This window comes from Astatotilapia calliptera, chromosome 2 (genome assembly GCF_964374335.1).
Source record: "Astatotilapia calliptera chromosome 2, fAstCal68.1, whole genome shotgun sequence".
Lineage (NCBI taxonomy): Eukaryota > Metazoa > Chordata > Actinopteri > Cichliformes > Cichlidae > Astatotilapia > Astatotilapia calliptera.
In genome coordinates this window covers 33,138,217-33,160,482 of record NC_137423.1, presented here as the reverse complement: position 1 = coordinate 33,160,482, position 22,266 = coordinate 33,138,217, and the positions used below count along the sequence as shown (strand labels likewise).

Sequence of the window (22,266 nt, the reverse complement as noted above, 5' to 3'; positions counted from 1 at the left end):
CTAAAACTGTTGGTCAGTCACTGCTTTGTATTGACATCGATGCTGATCTTATACTTGCCAGCTGAATAGCCTCATCCTTGTGCTCCAGGTTTGACTGGTCCTCTTCCCTTTTAAACTAAAAAAACATACAAAGTACAGAAGAAAAGAAGATTATCAAAATACTATATACTCATGTCATTCAGGTTTGTCAAGTGAAACCAATGTGGACGTTCTTTACATCTGCATTATTTTTTAAAGTCTTCCGGTTATATAGAAGACTGTGGAAAAACAGCACTCAGCTTCCTTGATCTATGATATGACACCCTTCTGGGATCTTTATGAGCTCATTAATATCAGATCATTCTGAAAAAAACATTCATTTTGATTATTATGGACATTATTAGAGCCAAAAAAGAGGATTATGCACAGTATTCTTGTTTTTAAATAACTTGTCAATCACATAAGAATGGGCTGTCCTTGTTTTTGCAGTCAGATACACTCCTTGTTTGCCACATTCAGTTTCAAAACTATAATAAGGCAACGAAAAACACTCAGTTGGAGGCTTCATAACTTTACTAATGTGTGACATCGAGGTGGCTATAACCATGGTGGAATTGATAACGTTACCTTCAAGTCCTGAATTTCAGACTTGAGGTTGCTCAGTGAGAGCTTGTCCTGCTCTATTTCTTGCTGGAGGCTTTTGAGCTAAAAAAAATAAATTATATTTATATTTAGACACAGCTTTCCAAGTTTCTGCAAAACTTAAGATGTCAAAACTGAAACCCAAAAGCAAAATTCATCCAAGATAAATAAGCATGTATCACTGCACACTGAAACTATAAAATATGAGTGTTTAAAGTTGTTACTGAATGTGAAAAGTAATGCATATCTACCTCTGCAGTTAGCTTTTCATATGTTTTCTTCATCACAGTGGATTCCTTCTCCTACACAAAAACATGAAGGTTCATCTGAAGTGAACTCGCTGGGAGAAACCAGCAATCAGTGCAACATTACATCTACATTTTATGAAGCTTAAATATCACTGGGGGAAATAATGATTTGATCCAAGGCTGGATTTGTAAGTTTGCTCACTGGCAAAGAAATCACAAGTCTCCAATTTTTATGGTTGTTTCTTTTTAATGGAGAGAGACAGACAATCAACTATTCAGAAAAAAACACATTACATAAAAGTAGTAAATTGATTTCTGTGCCATTGAATGAAATAATAAAACATGACTTAGCACTTGGTGGAGAAACTGTTGAAGATGTTTCTTGTAGTTACCACCAGGTTTGCACAGATGTCAGGAGGGATTCTGGCCCACTGCTCTTTACATGAACTTTCTAAATCCTTTAGGTTTCTTGGCTGCTGCTTGGGAAATCAAAGCTTCAGCTTCCTTCACAGATTTTCTATGGGACTGATAGGCTACTCCTTAACATGCTTCATATTGTTCTCTTCCATGACTTTAGGGACTTCTCGTATTGTTAGCAGAAAAAGCATAACGATTCCACCTCTGTACCTGACTGTGGAGATAGTGCTCATTGGGTCATCATCTCTCTTCTTCCAAATGCGGCATGTCAAGTTCATGCCAAAGAACTCGATTTTGCTTTCACCTGATCACATCACTTTCTCCCAAACCTTCTCTGAATCATTTAGCTGTTCCATGGCAAACTTAAGATGTGCTTGCTTGAGCAGGGGAACCTTGCGGGTGTCGGAACCAAAGAAATTGCTTCTGAGGATAGGACTGCTTTACTCATATAATAAGTCTGTTATTGATTGACTGTAATCTATGTACCAAATTGGCTCACATCTCTCCATTAAAATGAAACTACCATAAAAACTAGACACTGTTTATTTCACTGTAAGTGAGCAAACTTACAAATTCAGCTGGGGATTAGATAATTCCTCTGCTATATTTCAAACACTTCTTACGAACCAATTCACGGATCTTTTCTTCATTCCGTCTATGTGCCTCGAAGTCATCTTCCAGAGCTATGCAAGGCTCCGCTTCAGTCTGTTGCAAGTCTTGGAAAACTTTCTCCATGCTGGAGACACACAGCGACAGTTTTAAGCTTCTGACCACATTGCTAAAAAAAAAAAAAAGAACCTAATAAATAAAATCACCATAAAAAAAAAAAAGCACAATTATCCAGTAATAACAACTGACTTATAATAGGTTTAAATTAAAAAAACAAACAAAAAAAGGAGATCTAACAGCAAGATGCAAAGTATTTCACAGGCAACAATAAAACAGCAAGATTAATCTGAAATTAGTAAAATATTAAAAACCCAACCTGATAACGTACTGGATTGTTTCATTAAATTCCAAGCAAGAATTAGGCTACGTTCACACTGCAGGTCGTAATGCTCAATTACGATTTTTTGATCAAATCTGATTTTTTTTTTGTCTGGTTATTCACACTACAAATAAAATGTGACAGCAAATGCGCTCTAGTGTGAACCGTTCACGGCCCCCAAAGCGGCCCGCATGCGCAAAAGAAGACGTCACACACAACGCGCTCTGTTTAGACCCAGACCAAACAGTATTGTTTGACTGATGGCCCTTAATATAAAGACTTGTTTCGGACTTTACGTTTCCCAATTTTGTTTTAAGTTATAAAGTTATTTTGTTATTTACATATGGCCTAATAATGATCCTTATTGCTGTTTTAGAGGAGCGGTGCTTCAAAGGATAGTTGCAGATTTCTGTCATAATCTGCAGATTATACAGTACAAACAAAATGTTCACGTTTCTCCAACGTTGTCTTCCCAACAGTTTCACTAACATCTACACTGGATGGCCAGGAAGCGTTCGCGATGTCTTCTCCGGCGCTGATAATTGGCGTCTGTCTTGTGTGAGTGACGTAAAAGACGGATTTAATGCGACATGACCATTCAAACAGCAGTCGCTTTCTAAAACATCAAATATGTATCAGATTCAGTACCACATACGAAAGTAACCCAGATCAGATTTGAAAATATCGGATCTGTGCTGTTCACACTGTCATACCATGATCGGATATGGGTTGCATATGGTCAGAAAAGTCGGATTTGATGCGCTTTCACCTGCAGTGTAAACGTAGCCTTAGAAACACTGCTGTTGTCCTCAGGGCCAAAGATAACAATCTTTCTCTTTCAGACTTTTCCCAAACAAACATAAACCACAATGTTTTACTGGAAGCCAAAATATGGAAACATGTGACACTTGCAACTGAATGCCACCGAATGGCAGGGAGATGAAATGGAAGTGACCCTTCCACAATCAACTCGTGACAGTAATCTGTCTTAACTTACGTTTCAACTTGTTTTCTGAGGGACTTATTCTCCGAACCCAGTGCTGCCATGTCATCATCTGCACCATCGAGCAATTTCCTCATGTCAGCATTTTGATCTCTCAGCAGACTCTGACTGTATTCCAGCTCTGCTATTTTCTCAAGCATCTCCTTTGGTGACCTGCACATGCACATCACAGAAAAAGGTCATATGCTGCACAGTAAGTCCAACCAGTTGTGTGTGTGTTCATTAAGCATCACTCACATGTTTTCCTCTATGACATCCATTGAGTTGGCGTATTCCTTACCCTGCTGTGATCAACATATGTTTTTGTCAAAATTCATATAAAATAGTGACAAAGCCACAATACATATTTTTGAAGTGAATGGTGTTGAAAGTAATTTAGATTTCAACTAGATTTCAAGTAGACTTTATTTATTCAAGCATAAATACATTTTTGGCAAGAAAGAACAAGCAAATGCACAGGTTTCTATTAGGTAAAGTAACAAAAATATATGTGGACAAGTTGTGCTTATGTGTGGTTTCCTCCCAAAAGACAATTTTGTGCCATGAAAAACCATGATCTACTTAATTTATCTAGGCCACTACAGTCATGTGAAAAAGAAAGTTTCAACTAAACCCACCTTAAGCAGTAATAAATACAAGTAATTGTTTCCAGTGTGACTTTATCAGTCTTTTACAATATTGGCTTTTGCCCAACACAGCATGTCACTGTGCATTATGTCTAAGTATCTTCACTTTGGTGAAGAGGCTTTCTCTTGGTAACGACTCCAAAGAAGGGCTACCTGTTCATTATTTTCAGAACTATACTGTCATGAACTTTAACATTTAATATGCTAATCGAGGCTTGCAGAGATTGAGTTTTTGCAGTTTCACTAAGCACTGCACAATCTGAACTTGAATATGCTGGGATGTCCACTCCTGGGATGATAGAGGCATTGTGTTAACACACACCTGAATGCTTCAGCCCAGTAAAATGCCTGAACTCCTGCTTTTACAGAGGTGCTGGTACTTGCTTAAGGTAAGTTAATCATTTACATTTGGAGCACCTGGCTGCTACTTGCCCTATTACTTGCTATGGCTATAGTAAGGGTTTGTTAGTTAACTAACTAGTTAACTTAGTTTTTGCATCAAGTCCTTTTTTTTTAACATGACTGAACCAGAAATGCTTCATATGAGGCATATTTGTTTTGGCCTTGCAGGCAAGACCAGGACATCACACATTTAAGTAGAATGACATTTTGCTGTTAATGTAAATATAGATGGAGGTATGATTAAGGCCACATTAGCTTGAAAATGAATAAAAACAGACTCAGGCTTAGCTAACGGTTAACTTAAATGCGAATAATTAAAGCTAATAAGTTATGAGAACTTAACTGTCGTTTACAAAATGGTTAAGTTTTTTTTTTTTTAAATACAGACACACATGCAAGCATTATTGTAACTTTACATAAATGTTTAAACGTACTAAAATGGAGGGGGGGAAAGGCTAATGCAAGGTAAAAACGTGCAAGCTAATGGCCAGCTTTTTTTTCAGTTAGCGTTAGTTAAATAAAATTCAACTTTGTGCAATAAAGACAATTTCTAGCAGAGCTTAAGTGTAAAAGTGTTTCAGTGGTGTTGTAGCTGTATAAAACTAACAAGCTAAAAACCTTACCAGCACATGAACACTTTGCTACTTGGATACCTGGTCACACTAGCTTAACTACCAAGGATCTAGCTTCCATACAAGCTGGTTACCATGGCAGCAATTAGTTGGGCAGGCTTCACAATGAAGGCACTTTTATCAAATCGCTTATTTCCATCTAGTTTATAACAAATTTATATAGCAGTATAACTGTAAGACTCACTGATACTGCTTATAAGGGATCAGAAAAGTTGCTGCCATGTGGAATAAATGTAAACTGTGCTGGTAGATATTGCTGCTTGCTTCAGTTGCAATTATTAGTTCAATATTAGACAAATATGACAATTTGTTTGTGTTGTGTTCAAGAAACCTGTCTTGGATGTTTTGAGCTTTGTGGTTAACCATCCATTAGAAGATGGGTAAACTTCTGTCACACAGGGATGGACATGGCCAGAGGCAGGCTGTGGGTGTTTAAATGCTTAGTTCATCCCAAAGTGGTAATAGAATATCCCCTGTCACAGAACAAATGGAGTCTCAGCATGCCATACCAGTATTATTCCCATCTTATATTGTTTTATTTTGGTGAGCCTCAGTTTCCTGTCACCTGATGTAGTCGCCTGCTGCTGTAGCCCATCTTCATCAAGGTTCAATGTGTTTTGAGTTCAGAGATGCTCTTCTGCATACCTTGGTTGTAACAAGTAATTATTTGAATTACTGTTGCCTTCCTTTCAGTTTATGCATTTCTCTGAACTCGGGATATTTTCAGTTATTTTCAGATGGCTGTGCAGGAAACTCCAAGGGGATCAGCAGTTTCTGAAACTCAGCTTTGTTGTTGGTGCCAGATGGATTGGCCTATGTTCAGTTACTTAAATCACCTTTCTTCCCCTTTTCCATCTCGACATACATAAGTACACTGCCATACTGTTGCTGCCAGTATGGCGAAGATTTTATCTTTTGGTGATTTTTATAATTGTTTTTATAATTGTTCCCTATTTGAACAGGATCTATTTGGAATTTTGGAATAAGAATTATTTTTATTAGTCAAATATGACAACAATTGCAGTTTAAAGTGATGCAAATTAGAAAAAGTTAAAACTTTTGAAACCCAAAATTTAATTATTTCAGCACAACTTTAACAAAAATAGAATAATATTAAAATTAAACATTTCTCAGTGGTATATCCCTTCAAGCAAACACCTTTAAAAGGCAAAACACCCAATAATCAACCAAACAAAATGATATCTTTTGGCAAGGAACTAACAACAGTTGTAAAGAATAATAATATAAAATTTAGTGACCAGTACAAACAAACAAAAAAGGCTTGTAATTTTTCCAATACACTTAGGCCAGAAGAATTAAAATAAGAAAAATAAAAGATGCCAAGGAGTAAAATACATGGAGGTAAAGGAAATTCATTTGGCATCAATTAAAACTGACATGTTCGCATTCTTCCATATTATTCTGAAATGAAGCACTTGACAGGATGAAGTACACTCAAGACAGGTAAACAGTTACAGGGATACCTCGTGAAAAAAGAAAGACTCTATAGCCATCAATTATAACAGTTTGAATGTGTTTGTATGCAAAAACTGGTAATTATAGGCAAAAACAGGATGCTCTAAAGATTTCTATACAGTATGTAACGTATAGGGTACAGAATGAGGACACAGACGCTGCTTAATGAAATATCAAGCATGGAGGCAAAACTCTTCACACATCATAAGCATGTACATTTTAAATACTGCATTCACTAAACGTAAACTGTCATATTTTGCACTTTTTTCCACACCATTTCAGTGTTTACTTTTATTTATTTCAAATTAATGTTGTGCTGAAGACATTAAGACCGCTCCTTTGTGTCTCCCACTGTTCCACCTGCCACAGCAGAATCCAATTAAAAAGGTCAGTTTAATAAACTCAGGAGCATCCTCAGAGCAACAGCAAAATAGAGGCAAATGATTGTGCATTTTACAGTCAAGTGGAGTAATCAGGAACTGCGTAAGCCACACTTGTGTAACGTTCGGATTTAGGCAGCCTCAGCGTAGGGAAAACCCAAGAAAGCAGCTATTATCAACACTCCCACGAGGCGTCACTGTCAGAGATTGTGAGTGCTTCTCAACAAGGATTAAAACTGAACGTTGTTCAGTCAAAATACATTCTTATTTCAGTGCTATTTTCAAACATGTATTATCAGTGCTCGCTTGCAAGATGAACACATCGAGTTTCTGTGTTCATTTTCTGAGGCCAGCCTTGCTGAGTGTACGGATTACCATTTAAGATCAATGTACCACCAAAAGAAGACCCTTAATTTCTTTGTCTCAGCACAGAATCTACAGAGTAGACACTGGCAGTGAGTTACACCCACCAATACATTACACAGCCACAGACAATTCTACTTTCTTCCCACTCCAAGCTACCTCTTCTTGAACTAAGATGAGTTCCCCTGCTGCTCCCGATAACATTAACCACCACCATTAAAGTAAAGACACTCGGTCCGCTCCGATCAGCACCTGTTACCGCGAGGGCTCCAGCGATCCTGTGACCTGGAAGTTTATGCCGTCTCCTGGCAGTGGCGAGGGGATAAGAGGGCAGAGCCAGCAGATGTACCAACGCAGGCCCAGTGTGTGATGCAGGTTGCCAAAGAGTCCCAGGCTGTAGGGTCGGCGGGAGGAATACCACTCCCTGGTGGTCTGACCACGAAACAGCAGGTAGAGATGGAAGAAGAAGAAGGAAGACACCAGCAGGAAACCCACCACGCATGTGTCTGCGATGAATGCGAAGGCAAAGGCACGTGCTGAGACCTGGCCTGGGGTGACGAGGAACAGCAGCACACATTAAATCACAGCAAGTGATTACAAATCCAGGCAAACTGAGGTCTGTGATTCATCTCATCACCAATCAACCAGAGGCAAGAGGACAGTATCAGTTTTACTTAACCCGTAGAGTTTCTAAAATACAAACTAAAATATGTATTTCTGAATAATTCTAAATATTTTTTCATAGATCTTAATAGTCAGAGATGTAAAAATAATGGAGATGAACTAACTGTATATTTGGATCTGATATTGACATTTAGCTGATTTTTTTTTTGTGGTTACTAAGATATGTGATCAGTAATGATACCAGTCAACAGTGGGAATATCAGCCAATACCAAGCGAAATCAGACAGCAATAACGATAATTTTTCTTTAAGCAGAGATGACAGTATCCTCTTTCCTTCAGTTTTAATACATTATGTTCATTTAGCAACATCTATAAGTTCAAACAGAGTGTCAAACAGTAAGTATCACAGTAATAATGTGCATGAGACGCTCCAGCTGTGACAAACCAGATCGTACCTGAAACAAGCATGATCCAGGGTATGAGCAGCAGCAGGATGCTGTGTACCGTCACACCCTCCTTCAAGATGACAATGAAGACCTCTGCGTTCATCAGGGTGGCGTACAGGAGCCCCGACCACATGAAAAACAAGCAGCTCAGGAAGTAGCGGTAATTGCGGAAGCCCACGCACTGGCCAAAAAAGACGCAGTGGTGATCCCGCCGCAGCACGCACACCTTGCAGTCGTAGCAGTGGGAACAGCGCGGAGGAGTGTGCGTCTCACATGTGTAACAGTACCTTTGAATAAAAGACAGACTTTTTTTAATGTATGGTTATTAGTAAATCTATTTTATTGTGAGCATCAAAAATAAAGATTGTGTTGAGCCACACGTTAATAATTCAAATGAACACCTGCTTTGGAATAAAGTGTGAAGCAAACTTTAGATCTGGCAAAAAGCAAAAATCTCACTTCTTTGCTGCCGTTAAATTAATTATTTATGGTTCCCGATCTCGCATTTTTCAGATTTTAGAAAACCTACAATCTGTTTCAGTTGTCAGCAGAGGTTATATTTCTTGTTAACATGCAGTACATGTTATGCAATGCTAAATTTTGTTATGTAATCACCCCCACCCCTTTTATCGCATTGCACAGTTGTAAGCAAAGATTTACTGCAAATTTAATCTGATCACTTCACTCAAACATAAACATCTCATCTCACATCTAAGTCACAAATAATCTGTTAGGATTCAGTGTTTTTCCTAGCTTGTCTCTCTTTAAAGCCTAAAACAATATGTCAAGGAATTCTTGCCTCTGCCTTGCTTATACCTCATGTTGGGCAGGATAGGGAAGCATACAGGAAGTAGTTTTTCTGATTCGATGCTTTATGAAGGTTACAAAATACAAATTAGTTGCCCAGAACATTATTTAAATCAAGATTCTTATCAAATCATGACGACAACAACAACAAACCCGAAGCGCACAAAGCAGGTAGCTGTAGATAGGTGGCAATATTAAACATACAATGTGCTGTGCATCAAATGTTCATTTCTACAGCTGTTTAATCCTCACCTCCACCCTTGGCCGAGGACTTCTCCTCCCAGGAACACTCCCTTGATGCTGGGACTAGTTTTCATGAAGAGCAGGGCGTTCCAGCAGATGTTCCCCAACATGAAATACTGGGCCAGCAAGTGGATTAATTTCCACCGAGAGGACCACTGAGTCTTCTTCTGGTCTGGCTCCAGCGGAGCCTCCACCGACACCAGGTAACTCACCTCTCCGGTTATGGAGAAAACCAGGAACGTGTTAAGGACCACAGGGAGGTAGTGACACATCTTCTCCACCCTGCAAAACACCTTACTAGCTATACTCGTCATGTTTTATTTGAAATTGCACCTAAAAGTGAATACGGAAAGCGGAAGGAATGCTTTAGCCGACGCACAGCGGTAAGCGTTGGCTAGTTTAACTAGCCTAAAACAATCTAAATTAGCCTCTCGCGTGAGATAAAGTCAAACACATGAAATAAAAAAAATGCCTTACGTGTCTTCCGGAAAGTTACAGTAGCGTAAGAAAATAAATGGTACCGTTTTAATCTTTAAAAACCTCACTGACAAGCACGATCTCTGATTGTGGACGGAATCTCGTCTGCTAGTAGGTGTTACATGAAAATATATCCGCAATGCAACAATATACTTTGGTTCCACCTCTAACTTGCCATGGGTAAAACATGACTAAATCACTCGCCTTTAGCCCTTTATTTGTATATAACTGTGTGTATCGTTTTTTTTTTTACGTCCCAAAATGTATTTCTGTGTGTCAGCAGGCACCATTTTGGTGTAAATTTGCTTCAACCACAACCCTGTTTTGAAGAAAGAGAGAAAACAAAGCAGCTTCTCCTCTTGTTAATATGTTCAGTTTTGTAGCAGGTGTACTTTTTGCGACAGAACTGCAAAAACATTTTTTATTACTTCTGGTTTGAAGGTGAATCAAATTTTCTCCAAGTCAGAGAAGCTCACCTTCGGCCCTAAGTATCACATGAATTTTTCATTATAGAAATGATAGACTAATTTCTAATCCTGTACATCCTGGTCGCTCCTAATGAAGATCTGAGCATTTTCAACTGTGTCTCACTCTCACTGTCATCTTGTACATCATACCCTTCACTCTTGCTGCTATCCTTCTGTCCCAGATCACCCCTGGCACTCATCTCTGCCCACCCCACTTTGCCTGTACAGTCTTCTTCACCTCTTACGCAGTTTCCGTTGGTTTTGATGGTTGACCCCAGGTATTTAAATTTATCAGCCTTCACACCTCCACCTCTTGCAGCTTCAGTGTTACACATAGATTATTATAGATGGTATTCCACTGATGCCTGCTACATGCCCTCAAAATACCAGATATTAGGTATAAAAATCATTTTGATTATGTTATACTAAGGGCTCACACATTTGCATAAATACAAGTTCCAATAACTTGGTTACCCACTTACCAATAAAGTTGACCTCGCTGCTGTTTAATCTCATTAGCATGTCGATATGTTGATTGGACAGCATGTCTTTGGTCCCTCCCCTGTTGAAACACAGCCTTTAATCCCTGGTAATCTGCTCATCTACTGAGAGCCCACAGTCATGGCTGCACCAAAGGAAAATTTGCTGTCTCTTGGGCGTCTGAACTGCTCAGAAAAAAACACTTTCACCAAAGAAAGACAAATCTGTGGAAATAAGAGGTTAGACCACCTAAATGGTACCACATTTGCAGAGAATGGTGGATGATTTTGTCTTTAAAATCTTTTAAACTCTTAAAATGTGACATAATTTAAGTGTGTATGCAGTTTTTATATGAAAAGTAATGTTCACAGTCAAGACTAGTTTTATTGGCAAGTCTAAGAAGCAGATGCTGCCATGTCTTCTGGAAAAATGGGCTGTATGTAGATGGAAAGTGTGTGTGTGTGGCTTAGATGACCATCCTGCTGCTTCATGACCTCTTTCTCTTACAGTGTTAACAAGCTGGTGTTGTTGCAAGATGACCCTTCAGCTCTTCACACTCAGGATCATCTGTAAGTTAGCGAGATGCTTTCTCAGTAAGTGTTTTTTAAACTCCAAGTTTTTATGTGTGTGTCCTATTCAAGAGTGATGCACCTGCAGCAACGCTGGCAGGAGCTGAAGGAAAGAGAGCACATAGCCCAGCAACAAAACAGGCAGCTGCTGCAGCAGTTTGAGAAGGCCCAGGACACACTGAAAGGGATGTTGGCCCGCAATGCTGCCATGAAAGTGATTCGGGTGTGTAGATGTGCAGAAAACAGACCCATTAAACACACTGGAAGAAATCTATTCTTTCCTCGTGAAGCTCTTAAAATAAACTATTGCTTTGACCCCTGCAGATGGAGTATGAGAGATACCTGGAGGAGAACTCCCCCCGCTGGAAGCAGCAACTTAAGGAGAAGAGACAGGCAGCTCAGAAGAAGGTACAAGTAATGCACAGCATGAGCTGATTATTCACAAAGTTAAAGTGTCTGGTCAAAATGTAGAGCTGGTTTGTATTTGCTGCCTTACTTGCAGTTGTGTTTACATACACTCTCGTTGGCATGAATGTAATTCTGGGCTTTTAATTATTATTTTTTTCCAAGGTAGAATGATTGTACAGCATACATCTTTAATAATGACGCTAAATAATTGGGTGTACAAGTTAGAATTTATTTTAGATCTTTTCTAATCCACACAGGGTCAAAATTATACGTACACACGTTTTAATTTTAATGATGCTGAAGCTTCTACAAAGTCTTTTAACACAATTGACCACATTTGGTAGCTTCTCTTTGCCTGCATGAAAAAGGACTCACTAGACTCAATGAACAATGGGAAAGTCCAAGGAACTTTGGGAAGATCTAAGAGGGAGAGCTGTAGATTTACTTTTTGGGAAGGTCTATTGGAACCATTTCTAAATAACTGTAGATTCCAGGACCAGGATAATCAGTTTAATTAGTTATATTTAACTCAATTTATTCAGATTTATTCACTTTGCTGAGATATTCAGGAACAATCCAGGAACCACACAGGCTCAAGCCTTTCATGAACTGGAAAGCTGCCGGTACACCAGCATCACTGTCCACAGTTAAGCTAATTTTACATTCCCATAGACTGAGAGGGTGCCGACCAAGAAAGAAGCCACTGCTACTAAATCAACAACTTCAAGCCCGACTAAAATTTGCAGCTCCCTACACAGAAAAGTCAAACACCAAGGTTTTATAGTCAGACAAGACAAAGATCGATTTATGTCGGCAATGACAACAGGTGTGTTTGGAGGAGTAAAGATGAGGCTTTCAAACTGAAGAAAACTGTTGTAAAGCATGGAATGGAATGGATAAGGCCAGCTAACATTAAGCTTCTGGAATGGCCTTCCCAAAGCTGGACCTCAACCCTATTGAAAATGCATGGATGCTTGAAAGTTGAGTCAATGCCAGGAACCAACCAATTGAAATGAACTCTACCAATTCAGCAAAGAGGAGGGGTCAAATATCCAACCATAATTATGCCAAAAGCTTGTTGATTGCTGGTTCATCTAACCATGTGTTAGTGGGGGCGTGCAAATTTGTGCACCCAATTCTTGTTTTTTTTAAAGTCATTAAATATGTATGCTTTACAATCATTCCACCCAACAGTTCAAAGAAATCATGAAACAATCAAAATGACAGTGACATTCATGTCCATCATAAGTGTATGTATATTTCTGATCACAGCTGTATTTGATAGCACTTTCAATGTTTCCACTTCCTCTCACCTCAAAATGACAAATGCAAGGAGATTAAGAATATCCATGTTCCAAAATCCAAAGTCATTTTTCTTTATTTACAACTGATGCCATGTCTTTCTGACAGTGTATTAAAGAAACTGTTTCTTCAACAGAAAATGGACGACTATTTGAAGTCATGTTTAAAGAACACGGACGTGATGAAATCTTCTGCAGGTAAGTCTTTATGCTGTGGGGCTCACTTTAGGAAATGACTAGATCACATTTATGGTTTAGTGGTAATAATCTGGTCTCATGTGTTATCTTGAAGATTGAGGTGTTCAAATATTTTATTTAAAGTTAGTGTGACAAACACCAGTCGAACATGTATCCTTGTTTTCAGGTCCACCCACGGAGCCACAAAAAACTGCTACACCTCAAGGTTACTCTGACTACAACCAAGATGGCTCCTCCCATCTTCCCCACACGCAGTCCTCCTGGTTGAGCTGCAGTCAATCCCAGATAGCCAGATTTCCTACCAGAGTTCCACCCATCATTCCTCACCCATATCCGCTTTACTATCCCGCCTCCGCACCCGGACAGTACCATCATCCCTGGCACAGGCAGGATCTACAAGGCAGGGCTTCCCTACAGCCTGACTACCCCTGGTACCAGCCTGCTGGTGCAACTGGAACTCCATCATACTCCGAGGCCCTGTGGGGCCAGCTTTATATGGAGGAGCCTTTACGTGACTCAAGGGTTTCGCAGACTGTGGGAGAGGAGGATAAAATGAGCAGAGTGCTGAGCTCACAGAGGGAGAGGAGCATCAGAAGCAGCAGCAGTCGTTCGTCCCACGAGTTAGACGTTAAACCAGGTGAATACACAAAAATAAATACTTTTCTTACACGAGTCTTTGTGCGTATTCAGCATGTGTGTGGACTTGTTTTGTGTTCGTACATTCTGTATCTAGTCCGTCTGTCCAGCAGTCACAGTGAGAGCAGTGAGAGTGGCAAGGATTCCAGCAAAAAGGCGGGGAAGGAGAAGGGAGGAAGAAAACAGCATGTCTCTTCAGACAGAGAGAGATGCAGCCCTCAGGAGTAAGCAGCATTCTTGTAGATGTGACTTTGAATTCATTGGATCCCACTGATGTATCATCTCCCCTTAGTTTCTTCCCTTCATGCTGCACCAGTCTGCTAAATGTGTTCTGAATACCCTTCATCAATACCCCCCTCAATTTATAGGCGCATTCCTGTCTCCTTTAAAAAAAAATGTAGTTGATTTATGTGTGTCCTAATCTTTCTGGTGCAATTACTTGCCTTTGATCACAGCACAGACAGAAGCTGCAGGAAAAGAGAGCACAGGAATGACAGTAAAGGTCAAACTGGCTGGACATGAAGCTGGGGATAGTATTTAAAGGCGTGTGGCAGTCACACTAACAACTTAGCACTAAACCACATTTTATAGAAAACATCACGTTCTTGTTACCTCCTAATTTTATATAAATTAACTTTTAAGTTTTAAAAAATATGTATTAGTTAAACGGCACATGCTGTAGAGGAGGTCACAAAAGATCAGAAACAAGTCTTCTCCTCTTGCTTTATTTCTTAATACTTATTACTGTTTTAGACTGGCAAATTCATTCATCCATTCTTCCATCTTTTAGGTTTTCTAGGAATTCGAGTGCCATTCACATTCACTCAGTTAAAGTGGCCCAAAGTTCAGAAAGCAATGCCTCCTCAGAGAAAAGCCTGAGGAGCAGTAGGAGAAGGAGAAGTGGGGAGCTTTCTGTTCAATCACCAGGATTTCAGGAGGCAGAGGAAAGGACTGCGAGTAAGGGAGGTGACTCAGAGAGTCAGGACACTGGTGAGGAGTCAGGAAGTTTGAATGAGGCATACGAGGGTGAAAAAGCAGGGAATCAAAATCATGAAGAGAAAACAAACAGATGCAAAGAGTCAGGATCCCAGCGGGAGAAGGAATCAGAAAGTGGCAGTGCAAAGAATAAAAACGATGATGTCAGTGAAGTAGAAGAGCAGGACAGTAGCAGTGCTGAGCAAAGCAGCACAGGAGAAAAAGTTAAAGGTAAGACAGAGGAAAACCTGGAAGCTAAAGAAGACGGTGAAGAAAAAGAGAAGAGTCAAACAGATAAAGAACAAGATGACAGTGATACCAAACAAGGTGATGGTGCTTCTGCCAAGGACGCAACAGAGGAAGCAGAGACATCTACAGGTGATGAAATGGAGGAACAGGGAGGTGAAGAACAGTCAATCAGGCTGAAGAACGAAGGCACTGAGAACAGAAAACAGGGTGCTGCCTCCTCTCAGGACGAAGAGGATGGAAGTGAAGGCAGTGAAGAAGAAGAGGATGAGGACTTGAATCAACAGGAGGATGACGAAAGCGAAGAGGAACACGGGAGTGAGGAAGATCAGATAGATTCAGACGACTGCATCGTCACACCACAAGAAAAGAGGTAAGACGATGAAGGATTGAAATATTCCTCACAGACATCATCACAAAAAAAATCGAATGTAATCCTGTTTTTAGATCTACACAGATTATAACCGAGGAGGCAGCTCAGGAACAGGAAGAGGGTAAAACAGGATCTGATAATGACGACTCAAACGAAGTCAGTGATGAAGAGGATATTGAGAACCTTCTTGCGCCTCAAGAAGAAACTCAGCAAAAGTAAGTACTCTTTTAACTGACTGACTTAAATTACAATGTGAAACGTGCCTCTTACTTTTCTTTTACCTTGTAGAGAAAAGTATCTGAGAGGTGAAGAGAAGCCCAAAGGTACAGTATAACCAGTCTTTACAGTAACATTAGAAAGGCTGCAGGACTTCTGATTTATGCTCAATTTATTTTCCAGCGAGTTTTCACAACATGGGAATTTTTCAAGTGGAGCACGACAAGCCGAAGACGGAGGACCCAAATGACTCTGATGAGTTTGATCATTTTTATGACTAAATGTACTGCTGTGCAAGTTAAAAGAGACAAACCACATTCAAAATAAAGTACTGCAGAGTATTATAATTAGTTTTATAATAATACATTAAAAACAGAAACAACAGGCTATTTAATAACTGTTTTATTTCTTCTTGTTTTAATTAAAGGCATTTTTGAATGTTACAATCTTAAACTGGAATACAGACTGTACTCAGGCTTCCCTGCAAACACAAAATTATTTTCATTTTGAGCTGCAAAAGCAACAGGATTTTTCAGCGTGTTACTTTTTCCTCCTGTTAGAGACACAGGAAGATAAAAAAATCTGGACAACAATAAAACTTAAGTGGAAGAGACACAATGTTACAAAAGCTGTACAAAGGGCAACAATAATTTGTTGAAAAAGAAATTATTGCTGCTGTATTTGACTGATAACCCATCAGTTATGAGCACAGTACACTTCAACATGTTCAAGGTATAAAAATAAACCAATATACAAAATAATTTGAAATGGTTTTCCAGCAGCATGCCTGTAGCACAGCTGGTCCTGGTTAAACCAGCTCATTTCTGGTGACAATTAGAAGTGAAAGTCTGCACTCTTGTTAGATTTTCACCACCTGAGCAGTCAAACATGGGCTCACCCTCTTCCCGTCTTCTGACTGAGGACTGCGCTGGATGAGCAGCCGCCCGTACGTCCCGCCCACCTGGCCTTTGGTCAGCCGTCCAGGGTTGACACACACACAGCCGACCACGTCCTGAAGATGGGAGGAGATTTTAGATGACATAACACTCGTAAAAACTAAAAAAAAAAAATAGTCACGTGTTTAAAAAAAACCAAAAACATGTTTTACTTTATATTATCAATGCAATAACTGATGATCCTGCAATCAATTACCTCAATAAATGTGTATATATAGGATGTCAAGGGGAAGACGAGTTGTTTACCTTTACAAAGTAGCGCATTTCAGAGGGAACAACAAGGATGTCGGGGGTGAGCGGCATTTGGCCGAAACTCTGGAACTTCTCATAATCCATATTTACCTCGTCCGCAGGCGGATACAGTGGGTAGTAACTGGACATGAGAACATGGACACGATCACTAATAATACGTGATCTCAAATAAATAAATAGATCTGAACTCCTTCAGGATTTACCTCCGCTGTGTGAGCATGTGCTTCAGTATACGTGAGAATTTGTCTGAGCCGGTTCCACTGCAATGCAAAACATCAATTTCAACTATGTACACCGATGACCTTCATTGGAAAATATGATCATGTGAATAATTTAAGAAAACGGTCAGCCCTGTTCTTTATAAATCTGCATAAAAATGTAGGTCAGTAACTCACTTTGGTGTTTCTGATCTGCCACCTTGATGTCAGAATTTGGTGCAAATTAGAAAACAGCCTCACTCACCAGCTGATTTCCTCTGCACCCATGTGGATGAGGATGTCAGTTGATGTCAAGCCAATAGTCACCCCGTCAATCAGAAGGGTGCAGGGGTCAGGGACCAGGGTGACACGCTGCAAAGCATGAAGACAAACATTATATAACCTGACACTTACGCATGACATCTCCGGGACTGAAAACCATATTAAAGACAAACAATGCTACACTATTAAAATAAGGTTTGCCACGAGTGCTCAGAAATCTGCTGCATGTGCTCATCAGCACGCAACAACAGTGTCTAACCTGGGTCTGTTCTTTGCTGGGGTGGGGCAGGCTGAACGGAGGCTGTGGGTAGATGAAATGGTGGTGGATGTCTCTCTGAGAAGGCACAAACACCAGCTGACAGCCAACACTGGATTAAAGAAAACGAGAAAACACGAGGCTTCATTGTGGTAAAGAAAATCTGATTTGAACAGGAGGAAAGCACAGTTTAAAAAACAACCAAACGAACAAACAAACCTCGAATCGTTACAGTGTGACTGACCTCTGTCTTAACTTACTTGTATAATGTGATGACATAGTTTATGCAGACATATATGTAATTAACAAGAAAGACAAATTTCATGTGCAGTTGCAAGCAGGTTAAGTCGCAGGGTTTCAGACGGGGTTGCAGCTATAATGTCCTTAAGGCACAGATTTAAAACAAAAGCGAAAAAAACTGTAACTTTCGGAAAATTGCAGAAAAGGTCACACATGGATCCTGAATTTAACATCACAAAGGAAGTCACATGCATAGCTGTCTGACTCTGAGCTTTGATTAGACAACACATACCTTCTGGTCCCATCCACAATTCTTTCAATGCATCTGGTGAAAATGTTCTCAAAAGTCTCAGTCACCTGGGCTTTCTATTTAAGAAACACATGGAGATGACAAAGAAAGAAAAACAAACAAACATGTTGATTAAAATGAATTCACACTGCAAATTTGGATATAGAAGCTCAAATTAGATCCTTCTATGCAAAACGTGTACGAGTAGACGGTATTTTATGATGAAAAAAACCAAAAAACTTTCTGTGATTGCTATACTGCACCTGTCGGTTTCATTGATCTGTTATTGTGGTCAATCCAGTGGTACGCTTTTTATTTCCAGACCCAATAACACTGAAACTAATCGTCTTATTTGTGGGTTAAGTGTTATATCTTGAAGGATAACACAGAAGATTTATTCAGCAAGTGATACCTATTAGTTTTTGTCTACACACATATCCCTTTTAAAGCATTTTGACTTGTGCAAAAATGCACGCGAAAGGTTCCCCCGTGCGCTATGCACACTCAAAAACAAGAAAAACACGGTCTCTGTCCCACTGACCTCAATCTGTTCATGTTTGGAATCCACAAATGGGCCCAGCTGTGGAAGAGAAACAAGAAATAGGAAAACCAGACAAAACACAGAGTCATGGGAGGACTGTCTCCCTCATAGATACACTCCTGACAGTGTGTATGTGAGCTTTAGTGGAAATTCTGTCATGGATAGTGTCTGTTTTATGATGGAACAACAAGGGAGACTGTACCAGCAGGCAGACATCAGGACGATCCCTGACAATAACATTGATTAAGTCCACCAGGGGGTCAAAGGTCAGACTGTCAGAGGGAGCGTACGGTCCACAGGCCACCAGTACATTCAGTGGCTCTGCAACAAATGAAGAGTGTGGAGTGTAAGAAGATGGCTTTAAGTTCAAGCTAAATCTGAAAAATTGATCAGACAGATCTTACCCTCATCTGTCTCCATTTTCATGTCAGAACTGTAGAACGGCAGAGGAACAGCCTAAAAGCACAACAACATTACAAGAGTTTTCACAAACAGGCGAAAAGTGTTAAAGCCAACAACTTAGAACCGACCTCATAGAATTTGGAAGCCACCAGTTTTCTTCCTGTAGTGTTCATACCCTCCATCACCACCACCTAAAAAAAACAAAAACAGAACAGGAGCATTTAGATAAATGTTTTCTTACATGTGGGTTTGTTGGAAAGAGCTGCAAAAACAAAGCTACATGCTTCTGCTAATAAAAGGTTTCCTATAATTCTGAAAGTTTATTTTTATGAGGGGGAAAAACTGTCAGAGCTCTCGGTCAGACACCGGGTCAGTCTCAAGCCCATGTCCTTGGCATGCTCTGTTACTCTTGGTGGCCATATAACCTGCTGCACATAAGCTCAGTGCACAGGCAAAGGAGAAACCACCGACTGGTCATTAGGAAGGACCTCACTGGCATACCCATTTCTAGTTTCATCTGTCAAAGTAAGCGATTTCATTCAGCTCACCTGACCAGGAAAAAGGGAATACTCTTTAAGCTCCGATAGGTCAACAGGTACTTGCTGACCGCCTTGTTCTGGTCCAGCCTCTAGCAGGACTGACTGTGCATTCAGTTTGCCATTACTGTCACAGCAAATCTGTCCTAGCACAGTTATACTGTCCTGGAGGGAAGAAGACGCAAACCCAAGAAAGAAGTTAACTTTTAATCAAACAAATAAGCAGGTTTGATTTTACTCCTCAATATATATGATTTTAAGAGAAAACAATTCAGTGATGTAACGTAACATTTTATAGCAATGTACTATTATTTAATAATTTATTGTTTAAGCAGTGGGGATGAATCTTTAATTTAAAAGTTTTCCACAGGTGTCATCTCTTCTGTACCTGGGCAGGCAGAGAGACGGGGGAGAACTCCTCAATGCTGAAGTGAGTCCTGAGTCCTTCTCCTAGCTCCTCAATCTTCTCTGTCAACACTGGGAAAGACCCAGAAAAAAAATATTATCCAAATGTTCTGGGGTATATTTATTTAGTGATTTTACACCCAAACATACAGGAAATCTTTAATCAAGTGTGTGCAGCTATGTACCGTTTCGAACATCTCGCAGCCTCTGGAACATGTATTTGTAGCTGCTGTTAAGGGAATCTTCCGGTCCTTCCAATATCTCAACTTGGACACCTGCACCTGGATCTTTCCTGCCCACCCAACGGGTGCCCTGCACAGCCCCAAACGTGGCCACCACCTCTCCCTTTCCTCCCCGCTGGCTGTACTTCTGTGAGGGTGTCGCACTTCCAAAGAGATAAGGGGAGAAGGTCACTTAAAGTGACAGTGATGCAAATACAAAGGTTTATCTTTTAAAAAAAAGCTTTCTTTTTAAACTTTAACACAACCAGAGAGCATAATTTTCACGTTTTCAAAAATAATCAGAGCAGCATGGGGTGGAGAGTACTTGGGAGAGAAGCTGGCTGGAGACAGCAGTATGCTCGGGCTGGCCATCAGAGCTGCAGTTCTCTTTGAATGAGGACGCTCTGGTGTCGTCAGAGGTCGTTTCTGAGAGCCCTGTACCGACAGGAACAAACACAGTTAGGATCTTGTCTGTCTACATAGACTCAAACTCACTCTGCGGGAGACCCACGAGTTACATCTAGCTTATCTTAGCTTTTAAAGGCAGATCAACAAAAAAAACCTAAAGCATAAATGGATAAATTTTTTTTAAAAGTTACGAAACTTTATTTCTTTTGTTCAGATTAGATAACGCTCTGCTGCTGACAAGCAAGAAGTGTTTGGTTACCTTAGCAGGAGTAGAGTAAGAATCTAAGAGATCCTCCTCCTCTTCCTCAGCTTTTATTCTGATTCATTTTGTCAAAGTCTATGACTCAACAGCAACATTAGCAGACACAAATCAAAGAAAACACGTGACTCCAGGCAGTGCAGATAGACGGGTCTTTATGCTCAAGCATCAGTGTGAAGGATACAAATCATCAATCATGCTAATGTCTCTCATTCTACTGGCTGCTTCTTCCTTTCGGGAGGTTTTTCTGGATTTGATCCTCTTGTTCAAAACCTGTAAGATGACAAACATGCTGCATTTATAAGGAGCAGAGAATGACTAAGTTGTTGCATATTTAATAAGTAATTTGTAATGCATATTAAAATCTGTGGTCCTGTTACCTCATGTTCAAACTGCTCCAGAGTGTCCGTGGTGAGCTTCACGCCTTGTTTTGTGGCGCTATAGGCAACCCACTCATGCAGTATCTCTTGTGCCTGCAGTCTGTTACAAATACACTGCTCCACCACTGAAATGGAGGAGATATGAGGGAAAACAACCTAGGATTTAATCTGAGTGTCTGAGAAAATATTAGATGCAAGTACAATGTGAATTAATTTTGTGGGACACAACTTGCAGTGAATAATTACTGTTCCTGATCTTTAAAAATGGCTTAGTAATTATAAAAGACGTATCAATGAAATCAAAACAAAAAAAGCAGATTTCTAATTTACTTGACTTGTGAAAGTAAGTTATCAAGAAGAAAAATGCTATTTTAGTCAAAAGCTTTAACTAACAAAATCGCATGCACATGGGTATATAAATATTATGACTGATGACAACAGCTTAAACATGTCACAACACTACATTACTGCTATCCTGGGTACGGTAGAGTCCTCGATGATTACAGTGATAATGCACTTAGCTTCTTTGCTAACACACTCTCCCGTGTAAAGCTTCAATCCATATGAGAAAAACGGTCATCTTAGTTAGCAACTTACTTTTGTCGAGGACGGAATCATCTTGATAGGGTATATCGAATATTTCCAGCTCAGTCTTTAAGCTCTCTGTAGTTACTAGCGACATGGTTTTATGATACACAGTTACTACGTTGTGGAAAACGTCAAAAGCTCCAATGTTGTGATGATAGCTGCTAACGTTAGCTTTACTCTTACTTCGCGACAATGCCGCCGACCCTAGTTTTGTTTTAACTACACGGCTTCTAAATACTACCTACAGGCGGTTCGCTGTTAGACAGCAGAAACTAAATAATAATGGTCAACCTGATGCCTGTTTCATTTTACCGCGAAAAAGCGCTGTTCGTGTTGGCGGCCGGAATGTACGTCACATTCGTAACAGTAATAAACGGAAGTTGGCGGTCCCACAAAAATAAAAGCCTGTCCTGGTAACTTAGATTTTTTTC

The 22,266-nt window shown here is 39.9% G+C and overlaps 4 protein-coding genes across 7 annotated transcripts; 1 reads left to right on the top strand and 3 right to left on the bottom strand.

Annotated features, from left to right (window-relative positions):
• Window positions 1-13: 13 nt before the first annotated feature.
• Window positions 14-5,039, bottom strand: LOC113006873 (uncharacterized). Its single transcript, XM_026143118.2, has 7 exons — window positions 4,929-5,039; window positions 3,515-3,561; window positions 3,272-3,430; window positions 1,914-2,022; window positions 873-923; window positions 607-684; window positions 14-115 (listed from the first exon to the last, which is right to left on the bottom strand). The coding sequence occupies exons 2-7, from the start codon at window positions 3,535-3,537 to the stop codon at window positions 14-16; spliced, it is 522 nt and encodes a 173-aa protein (XP_025998903.2). The 5' UTR covers window positions 3,538-3,561; window positions 4,929-5,039.
• A 952-nt stretch (window positions 5,040-5,991) lies between these two features.
• zdhhc24 (zDHHC palmitoyltransferase 24) lies at window positions 5,992-9,874 on the bottom strand. Of its 2 annotated transcripts, XM_026143139.2 has the most exons (4): window positions 9,755-9,874; window positions 9,287-9,559; window positions 8,237-8,514; window positions 5,992-7,704 (listed from the first exon to the last, which is right to left on the bottom strand). In XM_026143139.2, exons 2-4 carry the CDS (start codon window positions 9,547-9,549, stop codon window positions 7,412-7,414), a joined length of 834 nt encoding a protein of 277 aa, XP_025998924.1. In that variant the 5' UTR covers window positions 9,550-9,559; window positions 9,755-9,874; the 3' UTR covers window positions 5,992-7,411. The 2 variants fall into 2 exon arrangements, with proteins under 2 accessions (XP_025998924.1, XP_025998916.1); XM_026143131.2 differs by lacking the exon at window positions 9,755-9,874 and having other exon boundaries at window positions 9,287-9,733.
• A 532-nt stretch (window positions 9,875-10,406) lies between these two features.
• On the top strand, window positions 10,407-16,012 carry LOC113006845 (uncharacterized). 3 transcript variants are annotated; one of them, XM_026143080.2, is made up of 11 exons: window positions 10,407-10,499; window positions 11,211-11,270; window positions 11,343-11,493; window positions 11,595-11,678; window positions 13,117-13,177; window positions 13,344-13,814; window positions 13,911-14,037; window positions 14,604-15,407; window positions 15,482-15,622; window positions 15,696-15,730; window positions 15,807-16,012. In XM_026143080.2, exons 1-11 carry the CDS (start codon window positions 10,486-10,488, stop codon window positions 15,902-15,904), a joined length of 2,046 nt encoding a protein of 681 aa, XP_025998865.2. In that variant the 5' UTR covers window positions 10,407-10,485; the 3' UTR covers window positions 15,905-16,012. The 3 variants fall into 3 exon arrangements, with proteins under 3 accessions (XP_025998865.2, XP_025998850.2, XP_025998856.2); XM_026143065.2 differs by lacking the exon at window positions 10,407-10,499 and adding an exon at window positions 10,801-10,940; XM_026143071.2 differs by lacking the exons at window positions 10,407-10,499; window positions 11,211-11,270 and adding an exon at window positions 10,828-10,940.
• Window positions 16,011-22,203, bottom strand: pola2 (polymerase (DNA directed), alpha 2). Its single transcript, XM_026143094.2, has 18 exons — window positions 21,845-22,203; window positions 21,248-21,372; window positions 21,052-21,140; window positions 20,868-20,925; window positions 20,526-20,635; window positions 20,165-20,364; window positions 19,963-20,051; window positions 19,587-19,739; window positions 19,167-19,229; window positions 19,041-19,092; window positions 18,839-18,957; window positions 18,637-18,675; window positions 18,099-18,172; window positions 17,570-17,678; window positions 17,294-17,400; window positions 17,035-17,091; window positions 16,826-16,952; window positions 16,011-16,635 (listed from the first exon to the last, which is right to left on the bottom strand). The coding sequence occupies exons 1-18, from the start codon at window positions 21,927-21,929 to the stop codon at window positions 16,483-16,485; spliced, it is 1,809 nt and encodes a 602-aa protein (XP_025998879.2). The 5' UTR covers window positions 21,930-22,203; the 3' UTR covers window positions 16,011-16,482.
• Window positions 22,204-22,266: the final 63 nt, after the last annotated feature.

Bases quoted from the DNA above. Each gene is read 5' to 3' on its own strand.
- LOC113006845 (XM_026143065.2), top strand. From the start codon at position 10,843: ATGGCTGCACCAAAGGAAAATTTGCTGTCTCTTGGGCGTCTGAACTGC. The intron at 11,494-11,594 runs GTGTGTAGATGT...TGACCCCTGCAG, and splicing joins CTGCCATGAAAGTGATTCGG to ATGGAGTATGAGAGATACCT. The intron at 13,815-13,910 runs GTGAATACACAA...TTCTGTATCTAG, and splicing joins CGAGTTAGACGTTAAACCAG to TCCGTCTGTCCAGCAGTCAC.
- LOC113006873 (XM_026143118.2), bottom strand. From the start codon at position 3,537: ATGGATGTCATAGAGGAAAACAT. The intron at 3,431-3,514 runs GTGAGTGATGCT...GTGCATGTGCAG, and splicing joins GATGTCATAGAGGAAAACAT to GTCACCAAAGGAGATGCTTG. The intron at 2,023-3,271 runs GTAAGTTAAGAC...GTGTGTCTCCAG, and splicing joins CTCAGAAAACAAGTTGAAAC to CATGGAGAAAGTTTTCCAAG.
- zdhhc24 (XM_026143131.2), bottom strand. From the start codon at position 9,591: ATGACGAGTATAGCTAGTAAGGTGTTTTGCAGGGTGGAGAAGATGTGT. The intron at 8,515-9,286 runs GTGAGGATTAAA...TTTTATTCAAAG, and splicing joins GTCCTCGGCCAAGGGTGGAG to GTACTGTTACACATGTGAGA. The intron at 7,705-8,236 runs GTACGATCTGGT...TCGTCACCCCAG, and splicing joins CTGGATCATGCTTGTTTCAG to GCCAGGTCTCAGCACGTGCC.
- pola2 (XM_026143094.2), bottom strand. From the start codon at position 21,929: ATGTCGCTAGTAACTACAGAGAGCTTAAAGACTGAGCTGGAAATATTC. The intron at 18,173-18,636 runs GTCAGTGGGACA...TTTCTTAAATAG, and splicing joins CCAAACATGAACAGATTGAG to AAAGCCCAGGTGACTGAGAC. The intron at 16,636-16,825 runs GTAAACAACTCG...TCCCATCTTCAG, and splicing joins AAATGCGCTACTTTGTAAAG to GACGTGGTCGGCTGTGTGTG.